At 55.5% G+C, this 14120-nt stretch overlaps 2 protein-coding genes across 2 annotated transcripts in view; one reads left to right on the forward strand and one right to left on the reverse strand.

Moving 5' to 3' along the window:
- The first annotated feature begins 6177 nt into the window (after positions 1-6177).
- LOC103189252 (melanin-concentrating hormone receptor 1) lies at positions 6178-7967 on the forward strand. The gene is made up of 3 exons (XM_007909586.2): positions 6178-6259; positions 6613-7811; positions 7911-7967. The coding sequence occupies exons 1-3, from the start codon at positions 6178-6180 to the stop codon at positions 7965-7967; spliced, it is 1338 nt and encodes a 445-aa protein (XP_007907777.2).
- Positions 7968-10076: 2109 nt separating this feature from the next.
- LOC103189225 (peroxisomal membrane protein PMP34) overlaps positions 10077-14120 on the reverse strand; it is a 5953-nt gene continuing 1909 nt past the window's right edge. Inside the window, exons 3-9 of the mRNA XM_042344913.1 lie at positions 13843-13909; positions 13172-13320; positions 12632-12748; positions 12046-12191; positions 11240-11335; positions 10942-11024; positions 10077-10270 (exon numbers count right to left, since the gene is read on the reverse strand). Coding sequence (XP_042200847.1) covers positions 10123-10270; positions 10942-11024; positions 11240-11335; positions 12046-12191; positions 12632-12748; positions 13172-13320; positions 13843-13909 — 806 coding nt within the window. The 3' untranslated portion in view covers positions 10077-10122. The remainder of the gene's footprint in view (positions 10271-10941; positions 11025-11239; positions 11336-12045; positions 12192-12631; positions 12749-13171; positions 13321-13842; positions 13910-14120) is intronic.

The raw sequence follows: 14120 nt of genomic DNA on the forward strand, positions 1-14120 counted from the left end.
TCGCAAGCTTTGACCTGTTCATTGCCCCGGGCTGAAACGGTGCGTGCATTGGACCGTCGCGGCAAGCTGCGCGGTTTGTGTGCTGCATGGCTGCGCGATGCATCGTAAGGTGACGGGCAAAGATGGGGAATCTGTGTTAACCAAATTTCTGGGAGGCGGGTGGAGGTGGAGGTGGCCGGTGGTGGGGGCGGGGGGTGGGTGGGGGGGCGAAAACCTGGTTGAATCTGTGTGGTTTTGCTCAGCCGGGCGTCTTGACCGACGCAGAAACCCATCGCCGTTGCTTAAGAGCAATGGTTGGAATGGAATGGTCTCTCGCTCTCGCTCTCGCTCTCTCCCTGGAGGGACGCACCCCCTGCTTAGCTATTCCCTGGAGAGTATCAAGAGCGGGTTTGGCAAGAGCCAAGGCTTGCAGGGGGAGGGGTCGAGGGGGGGGGGAGCCCAGAGTGTGCATTGGGGTAACTGCCGGGGTCCGACCGATGGAAACCACACACAGCTTGCCATTGACTCTTGCCTCCGAGGCAGAAGGTCGTGGGTTCAATCCCAGACCATCCAGCATCTCGGGACGTCCTCCCGATGCGAAGTGTAACTTGTTGTTGTTGTTGTTGTTGCAAGCGCCGGGGGGGCGGGGGGGGGATGGCGTGGCATTGTCGGAGGTCCCGCCCTTTTGGATTAGACGTTAAGCCCCAATCCACGCGGACAGGAGCAAAGGAACGAATCACCGGAATGGGGAAGCTTTGCCCCCCCCCCAGCTCCAAAGCAGTCAGACAATGTCCCGCTATCTCCGCTACATCTCCTGGTGAGACAGATCCCTCGCCCCCCCCGTGCACTGCCCCCCTGCTGGCCAAGCCCCAGAGCCGATCGCGGTCTGCTGGACCCCAAAGCTCTTTGGGACGCTATATAAATGCAACTTGTTGTTGTTGTTGTTGCTGTTGTTAGCCAGGGCAGTCGTGGGGAAGGAGGAATTAGCTTCACATAGCACGAGGGCGTCTCTACACAGTGTGTCCGAGAGGTTGGAGTCAGGAAGCCTTTCTGTATAGAGGGATGCGGAGGTAGATAGATCTGTAAGGCTTTGTATGAAATTGGCGGTTAGCGGGCAAGCCGAGCGCTCGCTGTGTCGGTGAGTTCGCTTCCCCCTCTTTAAAGCGCCCACAAAGTACACGGTCGATTGACTTCACTGCACTGTATATTCCACGCAGCGCTTTGTGAGACGTCTTCAACGACGTGATAAGGCGCTGCGTCAGATGCGAGGGTTATTATTATTGTCATACCGATGCGAGCGCGGAAGCAGATTTGGCTCGGTTGCTGAGTGTTCGGGGTGGGGTTGGGTGGGTGGGGGGGGACGTGGGGGGATAAGATCGCTGGCTGGGAACGCCTTCCAAATTAAGGTCACGTTTGAGAACTTTACTGTATTGTGTGTGTAGGTGTGGGAGCAAACATCTCATTGTATACCCTGGTCTGTGTTAAGCTCGGGTCTAAGGCTTACAGCTTACCCAGTTTGTACTGGGGAGAGATGGGATGTTGGGGTGGGGGGGGGGGGGATTAGGAGAAATTGTCTTAGGCTCATGAGCAGAGGGAATGGGCTGCGTTAGACGCCTATTTTACTGCGGTTTTGGAAGGGTTCAGAGAGAGGGAGAGTGTGAGGTTCCTGCAGTTGAGGGCGTAGGTGACTATCTTCTCTCTCTCTCTCTCTCTCTCCTCCCTTCCGCTCACTCCGAACCAGGGTAAGGCCCATTCCCGCCGCTCGCCCGCCAAAATAAGCTCTTCAGTAGCCAAAGTTCACACCGCAGTGGCCATTTGTACACTCTACAAACGTGGCCAGAGCTGGCCTCGCGTTAGCGACAGCAGTGTATTTTTCGAGTGCCCCTCTGTGAAGCGCTTTGAGACGTCTCAACGACGCGAGAAGCTCTCTGTCGAATGCAAGGAATACTATTACGTAACTTGCTTTCCCCTGGACTTGGTTTGGGAGTTGGAGAATGGGGGAGTTTTCTCCCGGAGATTGGAAGGGAGCGGAGAGGTGGAGGATTTGATCAGTGTCTGGCGTTCCTTGACTTGTTAGTGTGTGCGCGCGTGTGAGTGGGTGGGTGGGTGGGTGGGTGGGTGAGTGAGTGGGTGAAAGGAGATCTGAGCCCCGGCTGAGGTTAGTGTCATGAGACGGCGCTCCCAGCGCTGTCCTACTCAAGACATTACAAGGGCGGTCTCGTTGTGGAGACTTAACTCTTGTTAAAATTAATGGAATGACGACCAACCAGCCCACCTTCCCCCGACACCTCCGCCTCTCCCCTCACCTTTGACGTGCTGAACGGCACAGAGGTGGGGGTGGCGTGTTTTAGCCGTCGTGTGTGGGGAGGCGGGCGGGCGGGCGGCGGAGGGGCGGGGGGTGTTGGTAGACAACTGAACCAGTTGAATGCGGCCATCCCTGACGTGACACTAGAAAGACTGACGCCCACCCTGAGATAGCAGGGGCGAGGAATGTTTGCCGTTGGGTCAGCCGGGTGCCCGACACACACGGAAACCCACCGCCGCGCTTAAGGGCCTCCCAGACCCAAACGTGTCGAATATATTCCCCTCTCCTCCAGTATTTTTTTTTGGGGGTGGGGTGGTGGGGTGGGGGGGGAGCGGATTTTTTTTTTGGGTCCGTTTGAGAACCAGGTTACTTTTGACGACTGATGCCACTTTTCCGTACATCTGAGAGACCACGTGAATGTTTGGAGCAAAGGCGTTTGTTTCGCCACTGGAATCCTCGTTGCGCAGTTGTCGGTGCGCGGGTGGGGNTTTTTTTTTTTGGCAAAAAAAATCTGTGGAGCGGTCGGAGCGCTCGTCTCGCGAGCGAGAGGACCTGGGTTCGATTCCTGGGTGGGACGGGACGGGGACGGGGGCGAAACCTTAGGCGACTTGCGTTACTCCGCACGCACCCACTCACACGCGCGCGCGTCGCCTGTTTAGTAAGTAGGGACCCGGTTGTTAGCCGATGGCTTTCCAGGAGTGAAAAAAATTCTCCGTCGCCGACTGTTTGCGGCACACACGCGCGCACCCGCGCACCCCCACCCGCACCCGCGCGTACACCGCACATACACACAGCACTTTGCTAGAACGAGAGACCGAAAGTCATCCCTGTTTCTGAATGTCCTCCGCAACACACAAAGGGGGTGAGGGAGAGGGGGTGGGGATGGCAGATCGTGAATATGCGTTGGTTTAAGAATGTCCCCCCCCCCCCCACCCCGCCCACCCTCACCCCCCAATACTCTTTCTCACTGTATCCCAGAGCGGGTAACGCTGGCGCGTTCAGCGGGATTTCACTGGGAAGATTCGAGCAATGGGATTGATATGCGATGGTCCGAGAGTGATTACAACTCAGTCGGTAGACATCCACTCGCTCACCTCACCCAACTCTCTCATTGTCGACGGGGTCTGCCCCCCCTCCCGTCTCCTTATTAAAAACCCCCAAGTTTTTAACTGAGGAATGAAAAATACTAATAATAACTTGGCCGCTCAATCCACGACCGCTTGCGGGGGGGGGGACGGGGCGCCGCCGTGCGCGTTCGGCTGCCGCGTCTCGCCCACAAGACACGCCAGTCACTTCACTTTGCGGCGTATCCTGTGAAGCGCTTTGAGATGCCTCGAAGACGCGATCGGGCGCTGTGTCGCAGGCACTTTCTGATGAGGGGTGGGGGGGAGGTGGGAGGGAGGGGGGGGGGGGGAGAGATTGGTTAAAAATCATTCAAACGTCTCAGCCCATCACACCTCTGCTGATTTTCTCTGATCTCCTTCCCCCCCACTCTCTCTCTCTCCTCCCCACCCCACTCCTCCCACTCCTGTTTCCCCCGGGAAAGCTTTTGAGTGGGGTGGGGGGTCTCCACCTTCGATTGGGGCTTCAATGTCCTGTGGATGTACAGCAATCAGCTGTAGCGTAAGATTTTGATGCGTTGGTGGTCACAGACTCTGTGTGTGTGGGAATTGAGTACAAATGGTTAAAATACGAGACGCAGGTTCCTCTACCCCCCCCCCCCCACCCACCTACCCCCCCCAACCAGAGACTCGCACAGAGTACAAACCGAACTGGCTGCAGAATAACAGTCACTACAGCCTGAGCTGCGAAGCGCTTTGGGAGGGACAGTTCGACCTGACCATTAGGCACTTGTAAAATGAGACGCGAGGATTATTTTTGATAAGATTTCGAGGGGGGAATGGTGTGTGTGTGTGGGAGGGGGAGGTCGGGGGGGGGGAAGGAGGGAGGTGTTTGAGGCTGGAACCGGTGGTTTGAATTACACACAGGTGATCGCTCTCTCTCTCTCTCTGCCCAGAGTTAATATCCAGCGAACGAGATGAAATCTGGTGCGTTACTATATATATATATATATATACATATATATATATATATAAAAAAGAACTGTTTTCTTTCCGAACTTTGTACAAAGTTTTTTTTTTACCCCTTTGAAAGACAAATGTATATTCTAAGAAAAAAAAATCTCTTGAGGTGTAAACATTTATTGGGAAAACTATCGGAGAAATGTATTTGATTTCCTTCTGTAGAGTATAGTGAGACGATATATATTATAAGATTAGCCAAAAAAAAAAGCAAACGTGATGATCGGAGATCTATTGCTTACTCCCCCCCCCCCACCCCCCCAACCCCACCCCCACCCCTCTTCCCCCTTTTTTTAAATGTATGTAAGACACGGATTTTGTGTTGGTATTTTTAAACTTTTTTTTATATAAAGCAGGACATTGTGAGTGTTTTTTCCCCCCTCCCTCTCTCTCTCTTTACATCGATTAGCGGAACGCTTTTCCGGGGGTAATAAACCCTCCGAAAATAATAATAGGGTCAACTCAACAATATATGGGACGGGACGGGAGCCGCTGTGCGCAATTGGCTCTTCCTCTTCGCCCCCCAAAACTATACGGTCACTACACTCTACAGTATATTCCGCGAAGCGCTTTGAGAGACATCGGTGCAAAAAACGAATGCAACGATCGCCGTCGCTGCGTTTGTACGTCGTCTTTCACGTCGGGAGGACGTCCCGAAGCGTTCGAGGGCTCTGTCTCGGCTTAAACGAGTGGTAAACATCTTATCTTATCCGAAGGGCAGCACCTCCGTCAATGCAGCAATCCCCCAGCACAGCACTGCCGCGACAGCCCGGACCCTCGGCTTGAACCCGCAGCCCTCTTACCTCGAGGCGAGGGTGGCCAACAGAGCCAACCTTCCGCAACTGACGGTAATACTGGTGCTCCTCACCAGGCGGTGGTGTAACGACTCGCGCGTACACACACGCGCGGGCGCGAGCGCAAAGTCTGTTTGCGTTAGGAAAGATAGAGATAAATCGTTGCTTATAGCGCAGTCGCAAAGCTCGCATAAAGTGCAAGGATTATTATTATTATTATTGAAACTTTCGCCTGCGGAGACCACAATCACTGCACTTATATCTATACGTGTGTGTGTGTGTGTGTACCACCTGAAGTGAATCATTCGCCCACAAAATCCACAGCCAATCCACTTCACGGTATATATTCCTTTGAGACGTCTCAACGACATGATTGAGGCGCTGTATCAAAGGCGAGGATTATTGTGAAGCACTTTTAAGAGATGTCGTCACAACGCGAAAGGTACTATGTCGAATCCAAGGATTATTATCGTCGTCGTCATCGTCAGATCTCGACCACGTATTCCAGGCTGTACACAGAGGTTGAACGTATGATTAAAAACTGCACTGATTGAACTGTGACACCAAGCGCACCGGCTCTCTACGGTGACTGGGAGAGAGGGAGAGAGAGAGAGAGAGAGAGACGCAAGACAGTCTCACACACACACACACACAGTCTCACACCATACGCACGTTCTCCGAGACGGAGACTTAACACACAGTTTCGGAGACAGAAGAGTCTCACACACGGACACACACACACACGACAGTTACACTCACACATAGTCTCTCTCACACACACACACAGTAGACACACGGCCAGAGATCGAATGCAGAGACAGTGAGCGAGAGACGGCGACAACTTGCGTTTACAGAGCGCCCTCCGCGTGGGGCAGTGTCTCAGAGCGCTTAAAAGAGACGGACCGAAAAAAAGCCACAGAGAATCGGGGAGAGAGAGAGAGAGAGAGAGACGGACAGAAGACAGGAGGAGAGAGAAAGGAGCATTAGATAAAAAGCAAGAGACGGACAGAAGAGTGCGATGGACGTGGAGCCGGTATCACCGTCCCGGGACCACAATCACAGTAACTGTCCGGAGTTCGGAGGGAACGTCACCTCAGTGGGTAAGCGACACAGAGCGAAGGGTACGGAGCTGCGCGTTGTCATTTTTGCTCTTGTTTCGGAGGCAGTCGTCCCAGTGTTCTCTCACCAGAGAGGTTACTTTGCTTTAAAGCGCTGCGCCCAAACTTGCGAGGACGAGGGCAGAGATTTACACGACCGAGAGCTTGAGATAATCTCACATGTACATATATATATATATATAGAGAGAGAGAGAGATTTTAAAAAATTGTCACTCAATCTACAAGTGTTTGTGGGACGCCGCTGCGCGATATTGACTGCCACGTTTCGCCCACAAAATACGCCGTCTAATCCGTGAAGCGCTTTGAGACGTCTCGAAGACGTGATTAAACGCGAGGGCTGTTATTGCTACCGTCACTGCCCCCCCCCTATTGTACATCATCATGCCAACCGCAAGGTATTATTAACATCATTATCGTCTCCGCGTTACTCCAAGGCGTCTCCGGCCGCTTCTCCTACGCTGACCTCGTTCTGCCCGTGTTGTTCGGCGTCATTTGTCTGCTTGGGATCGCTGGGAACCTGACCGTCATCGCCACGGTGCTGAAGATGTCAAAGCTGCGACGGTGCAACTCGGTGCCCGACATCTACATCCTCAACCTCTCCCTGGTGGACCTGCTCTTCCTGCTGGGAATGCCCTTCCTAATCCACCAGCTCCTCGGCAAGGGCGCCTGGCGTTTCGGCGAGACCTTGTGCACCCTCATCACCGCCGTCGACTCCAGCAGCCAATTCACCAGCACCTACATCCTGACGGCTATGTCCGTCGACCGCTACCTCGCCACCGTCCATCCCATCACCTCCACCCGTTACCGGACTCCCTCGGTCGCCCTGTGCACCGTCTGCTTCCTCTGGCTCCTCTCGTTGGCCAGCGTCACCCCAGTGTGGATGTACACAAGGCTCATCCCCTTCCCCGGGGGCCAGGTGGGCTGTGGCATCAGTCTGCCCAGGCCCGAGGTGGACATCTGCTGGTACACCCTCTACCAGTTCTTGCTGGCCTTCGCCCTGCCCTTGGCGGTCATCGTCACCGCCTACGCCAGGCTCCTCCAGGCCGTGACCTCTGCTGTCGCGCCGGTCACCCAGAGAAGCGTCAGACTGAGGGCCAAGAAGGTGACCCACACGGCGGTGGCAATATGTCTGCTGTTCTTTGGGTGCTGGGCTCCCTTCTACACCCTGCAGTTGCTGCAGCTGACCGTGCGCCAACCCACCCCGAGCTTTCACGTGGCCTACAACGTGGCCATCAGCCTGGGCTACGCCAACAGCTGCCTGAACCCCTTCCTCTACCTGGCGCTGTGCAGGACCGCCCGCCAGCGAATGGCTGTGCTGTTCAGGTCCACACAGGGGCAGGGGCGGGGGCAGGAAACTCGCCCCACCCAACACCCAGAGCCCATTCCCCCCACCCCGACACCCAGGGCGGAGATACCCAAACCCCCAACACCCGGAGTGGAGCACCCACCACCCTCCACCCCTCCTGATCCCGAACCCCAGCCCGGGTCCAACTCCCCGGCTTGTCCTCCCGTCGCGAAAGGCCGTAGCTCAGAGGTCAGAGAGCTCGCCCCGCAAGCGAGAGGACCCGGGTTCGATTCCCCAGCAGGTCAGGGCGAAACCTCACGCGCACCCGCACGCTCTCTGCTTACCCAGCGCCAGCGGCAAGTAAGGACCCGCTCCGTTAGCCGAGCGGCGGATCGCATCTCTTAGGGATATTCCCTGCAAAAAAAAAAAAAAAACCTAACTAAATAATAATAGGGTCAACTGAATCCACGTCTGTTTGCGGGGGGGGGACGCTGCTGTGCGCAATTCGCTGCCACGTTTCACCCAGAAAATATAACAGTCACTCCACGGTACAGTATGTTCTGTGAAGCTCCTCGGGGGAGCCATCCGGGGGACGTGATGAGGCGCTATATCAAATGTAAGGGTCGTTATTATTACTATTAATTATTATCATCATTATCAACATCAAGGCTCCGTGTGAATGTAACTCGCTGACGTTGACGTTGTTGTTATTCAAATGTGCGTTAAATAAGACACTTGCGTTCTCGTCCTCTTTTAAGGTTGGGTGTACGGCGCACAGCAGAAAAAAAATAAAGCACTCAGTCCGCCGAGGCAGAGGCGCGTATTAATCCTCATTAGCAGAGCCACAGGCAATCCGGGCACCGACACGGCTTTGAAATGCAAAGCGCAACCAACTCGAGCCGCTGATCCTTTGTGCGCGCCGTGAAAAAAAAAAAGAAAAAGAAAAGAAAGACTCCATTAAGGGATCTCACGGAGCGAGCGAGAGATCTGCGTTCAAAGGGGACTGGAGTGGCCCTGAGCCCTTCGCAGCGACAAGCAAAACCATTAGCCGAGATAGGGCGCTCCTCAAGCCTTGAAAGGAGAGGGCGTCGAGAGGTGCTTTTAATTGGGATTGAATCAAAAAGGTGGTGCAATGGTTTCAGAAAGTGGGCGAGAGGTGTCGGGGGGGGGGGGGGCGGAAGGGGAAGGGTGGGGAGTGAACCCCGGTAACCAGTGATCAGAGGAGCCCTCTCTCTCCTCCTCACATCACAGTTGTGTCCCGTAGCTCAGGTTGGAGCACTCGCCCGGCAGGTGAGAGACCTCGGTTTCGCCCACACAGTCACTACACTTTGCAGTATCTTCCGTGAAGCGCTTTGAGAACGTCTCGAGGGCGCGATAAGGCTCTGTATCAAACGTAAGGATCATTATCGTTACCAACAAACACCATCTCTCTGCCACCCCGACCAACGGGGTGACACGCACGGCCCATACTTGTCTCACGCGACACCTCCCGCGCACAGTGCCCCTCCCCACACGCAGTCCACACGCAATACGCGCGCGCACACGCATGTACGCCTAAACTCGGCAACAGTCTAAAACAGGCACAGGCATAATTTACTGTTAATCTCCAAAAGAAACCTTTTCTTTTATTAAAATCTCAGTCCAACTACCGGAAATCTCCCCGCGTTTGGAAGGGAATGCGTTCTCTCTCTCCCTCCCTCCCGGTGAAGGGACGCGGCTTGCTTACCGAATTCCAGGGAGCGTTAGGCGCAGGTTGGTGAGAGAGAGAGAGAGGTGGGAAGGTGAGAGAGGGAGGGAGGAGATGAAGGAAAAGGACTGTGTCGCTGGGCGCGATGAGAGAGAGAGAGAGAGAGAGGAGAGGATCATCGTAGAATATTACAGAACAGAAGGAGGCCATTCGGCCCATTGCGTCTGTCCCGGCCCTTTGAAAGAGCTGCCCCATCAGTCCCTCTCTTACCCCCACAGCCTTGCAAATTTTTCCTTCTGAAAGGTACTATCAAATCTGGTTCCCCCATCCCGTCGGGCAGCGAGTTCCAGACCGTAACAACTCTCCAGGTTCAAAAAAAAAAAATCTCCTTTCTCCTCTGGTTCTTTTGCCAAAGAAGGGGTTTGGGGGGCGGTGGGCGGGGGGGTGGGGGGGGGGGTGTGCGTGGGGAGGGCTGAAGGTATTCAGATCAGGTAAGAGAGAGTTTTGAGTTTCTGCGCAGATCGAAAAGCGTTTGGATTTGGTGCGTCTTTGTGCGCAGTTGGGCCGTCACGTTTTGGCCGCGGAATGCACGGTCACTCCATCTTACAGGATATTCTGCGAAGCGCTTCGAAATGTGCCTCGAAGGTGTGATCAGGAGCTGCCTCAAATGTCGCAGCCAAGTCCGGCAACTCCCGCTCGGGTTTCGAAAAATCCGTAAAAGGTGGACTCCAGTGGTGGTGGATTGGAGTTTGAGGAGAGATGTGGTGGGGGTCGGGGGCTGGGGGTGGGGGTGAAGAGGGAAGAGGCGGTGGGGGGTAACTGGCTGGGAGGGCTTGGGATGGGATGGGTGGGGGGGGTGGGGGGCTTCAGTCTCTAGCCTCCGGCCAGCCCCCACGCACCCATGAGGTGGAATATCAGTCCCGCGATCTTCTCGTAGATGAGGAACATCAAAGCGGCCGTCAGCACAGTCTGAAGGAGTTTGGCCTCCAACCCCTTGTACAGCCCCATCATCCCGTGTCTCCTGTTCGAAGGGAATAACACGGCCACCGTCAAGACACGAGTACGCGCGGGGGGCGCCGGGAACGCTCGGCGGGTCAGGCGGCATCCACCGAGAGGGGGAGTCGGTTAGCGTTCCAGGAAGGTGACCTTTTTTTCGGCAGTCGGTCAGTCCTGACGGCAAGTTTCCTTACTCCGCACAAACACACACACGCACACGCGCGCACACGCACCCTCGCACCCGCCTCTGTTAACCCGGCAGTAAGTAGGAACTCGGGTGTTAAGTCGATTGGTGGACGGATGGCTTTTCCGGGGGTAGTAACCCCTCCAAATAAAACGCGGTCACTCGACCCACGACTGTTTGCGCGCGATCGGCCGCCGCGTTGCGCCCGCAAAATATACAGTCAATTCGCTTTACGGCGTGTCCCGTGAAGCGCCCGGAGACGCGATAAGGCGCGGTGTCGAAACGCGAGGATTGTTATCGAGTGCGTAAACCTGTGTGGGTTACTATCGCTCACGTGGGAACGACGAACTTGGGAGCGAGGCTACGAGAGGGAAAGCGCTCGGAGGCGCCCCTGGACGCTACCCCGCACGAAGGGCGCTATGTGAGTGCAAGTGGTTGTCGCTGTCGCCGTTGAGCTGCGCGGCAGAGAGACGAGGCGGCACGAGCGCTGGGTGTGAGGGGTTTTGACTCACCGGACTCGCTGGCTCAGCAGATGGATCACACTCCGCAGACTCCCCAACACTCTGCTCTCTGGGCCCATCCTCTGTTGGCCGAACTGCAGGGAGGGAAGGGGCCAGTGTTTCATCAACAACAACAACAACAACAAATGGCATTTACACGCGCGCACAGGGACAAACACGCGCACAGGGACAGCGCCCACACACCCACAGGGATCCCCGCGCACACACACAAACACGCAAACACGGGAACGCACACGCACGCGCGCAAACAACGGACCCTTGCAGGAGAGGTCACGGCTTCGTAACTCACCCGCAGTAAGGACTGGACGGTCTGGAGCGGGTAGGTCACCGTTGTTGCCACCATCTTAGCGATGGCACCGATTACAAACACTTCAAGGGACGTCAGCTGTGGAAAAAAAAGCCGCCGGAGCGAGGATACCACAGATATGCTTCCCCACAGCAACCGCACCCTCCAACCACTCCCCGTCCAACCACACCCCACAAACCGTCCGGTAGCTCAGGGGTTAGAGGGCTCTTCCTCACAAGCCAGAGGTCCCCGGGTTCGATTCCCGGGCGAAACAGGACAGGGTGAAACCTTCGGCAAGTTTCCTTACTCCACGCGCCCACACGCGCCCACACGCGCCCGCACCAACGCGCCTCGGTTTGCCAGCAGTAAGTAGGAACACGGAGGTTAGTCGATCGGTGGATTGACTGCTCTCCGGGGGTAACAATCCCTCCGCGAACACACAAAGAAATGTGGTCACTCCATCCACAAAACACAAACGCACACAGTGTGCCCCGTGAAGCGCTGGGGAGGCGCCTCGACGGCGTGATAAGGCGCGGAGTCAAACGCCAGGATTATTATCATCATCATCATCATCATTATTATTATTTATAAACCATTCCTCAGGCAAATTAACCCAACAAACCACTCCCCGGACTGTCCACCCCCCCACCCCCCCCCCGGAACAACTAAACACGGGCTGCGTAGCGTCCCAGAGCGCTTGATAGCGGCCGAGCACAGTGCCTCGTCAAACCACCACTTGTAATACATCCCACACCCCCCCCCCACCCACACCCCCCCCCCCCACACCCCCACCCCAGTACAGTGCTAACCTCAGGACGCCCTCTCCTGAGCTGCCTCTTTAACCCTTCGTAGAACATGAACTGTATGGCCGGGTTCAGGACGAGGAGCAGTGAGGGGAAAGTGCCATTCCACAGCGCCATCGCCCCCTCCCTCCGCACTATCTGTTTGAAGGCGTCTGTGACAGTGGAGAGAGAGAGAGAGAGAGAGAGAGAGACTGTAACAGGTAACCTTCCAGCAACAGAGATTATCAGAGGACGTAATAATATTCCTTGCACTTGATTTAGCGCCTTATCGGGTCGTTGAGACCTCTCAAAGCCCTCACAGGATACCCTCTGCGGTGGAGTGACTGTGAACGAATGCTAAATGGATCAACAAATCAATAAAAGGAACAAATAAATGATAAGTCGGTCACTCAATCCACGACTGTTTGTGGGGGCACTGCGGTGCGCAATCCGCTGCCGCCGTTTCACCCACACAATGCACAGTCACTCCACTTGGCAGCACAGCCTGTGAAGCGCTTTGAGACGCCTCAACGACCTGATGGGGCGCTGTATCGAATGCGAGGGTGATTATTTACCGGACTTTTCCCCAGTACCCCTCGGTGAAGCCTCTTACCTAAGATGCCCTGGTAGTTGGTCTGTTGGATGGCATCGTTCCTGAACTTTGCTCCTTGCAGCTTGAGGCGAGTGTTGACCACCCACAGTGGTGTGGTCAGCAACACGTTCACCACCCCTGGGGGAGGTAGAGAGAGCGAGAGATAGTCACACACACACACACACACACAGAATCAATGGCACCTCCTGATATTTCACGCCCTCTAACCTTCCGCGCCCTCTCCCCCGCACTGGTCCACGTTTCAGTCACTAACCCCTGAAATCCTGGAACACTCATCCTCCACCCCTCCGCCTTGCCCCCCCACCCCCCCCCCACCCCACCACCCACTCCTTCTCCATCTTCAGGTTGTGCCTTCACCCCCACCCCACACACCACCTCCGCCCCGGCTCAGTGTCATGCTCCACCACTGTCAAGCGCTGTGGGACACTACCCTGCACGAGGGGGTTGCAAGTTGTTGTTGTTAATCTCTCTCTCTCTCTCTCACACGCACACACACACACACACACACAGAGAGACACACGCGCACAGTCACCGTCTTACCTGAGATGAAACCCATCATGAGATCTTTGCTCTTGGAGGGATGCCCTTTGACGCAGATGGCCTTCAGGGTGTTGAAGGTATAGAAGTAGACGAAGTTCGAGCAGCAAAGGCTGGAGATGACGGGGAACCAACCGCGATACGGGGCCAACCTGCAGTCGCAGTCACAAGGCAGGTCAGGCGCCACAGCTCACGCGCTGCCTGTCACGAGCCACGGCGACCCTTCGAGACGCCTCGACGTTCACAGGCGTCATAAACGGAATAATACTCCTTGCATTTATCACGCTGCTGAGTGGCCTTCACAGAATACACTGCGACGTGTACTGACCGCACAGTAATGTCCCGCAAACGCTCGCGGATTGAGTGACCAAATAATAATTACTTTTTTATATAAATAAATCGAAGGGATTGTTACCCACCCCCACCCGGAAAAGCGATCCGCCAATCGACTAACAACCGTGCTCTTGCTTACTGTTAGGTAAACGGAGGCGCGCGGGTGCGTGTGTGTGTGTGTGTGGGTGTGTGGAGTAAGGAAATTTGCCTAACATTTCGCCCTGTCCCGCCCGGGAATCAAACCCGGGTCCTCTCGCTTGCGAAGCGAGTGCTCTAACCGCTGAGCTACAAGACTCTTGTGACACTCTTCAGACATGGCCTCCTCACGGGTCTGTACTCACAGTCCCTCCTCTCTCATGATCTCGGCCAGTATCACCGGGGTGGACGTTGGCTCCCTCTTCTCGTCCACTGCATGGGACCGAGAGAACCCAGGCTCAGCCAATTGACTTTAACAAGTCCCCCCCTCCCCTCCCCTCCGACCCCCAGGTAACACAATCCGACCCAGACCGACTCTCAGATCCGTTCCTACGTTGTGGCCCCTATCACCCCCCATTCCTCGCCAGATCCTCCCGTAGAGAGGATCAGGTTTAAAATCCTCGTCCTCACGTGTCAAGCCCTC

Source organism: Callorhinchus milii, unplaced genomic scaffold, assembly GCF_018977255.1.
Source record: "Callorhinchus milii isolate IMCB2004 unplaced genomic scaffold, IMCB_Cmil_1.0 Scaffold31, whole genome shotgun sequence".
NCBI classification, from domain to species: domain Eukaryota; kingdom Metazoa; phylum Chordata; class Chondrichthyes; order Chimaeriformes; family Callorhinchidae; genus Callorhinchus; species Callorhinchus milii.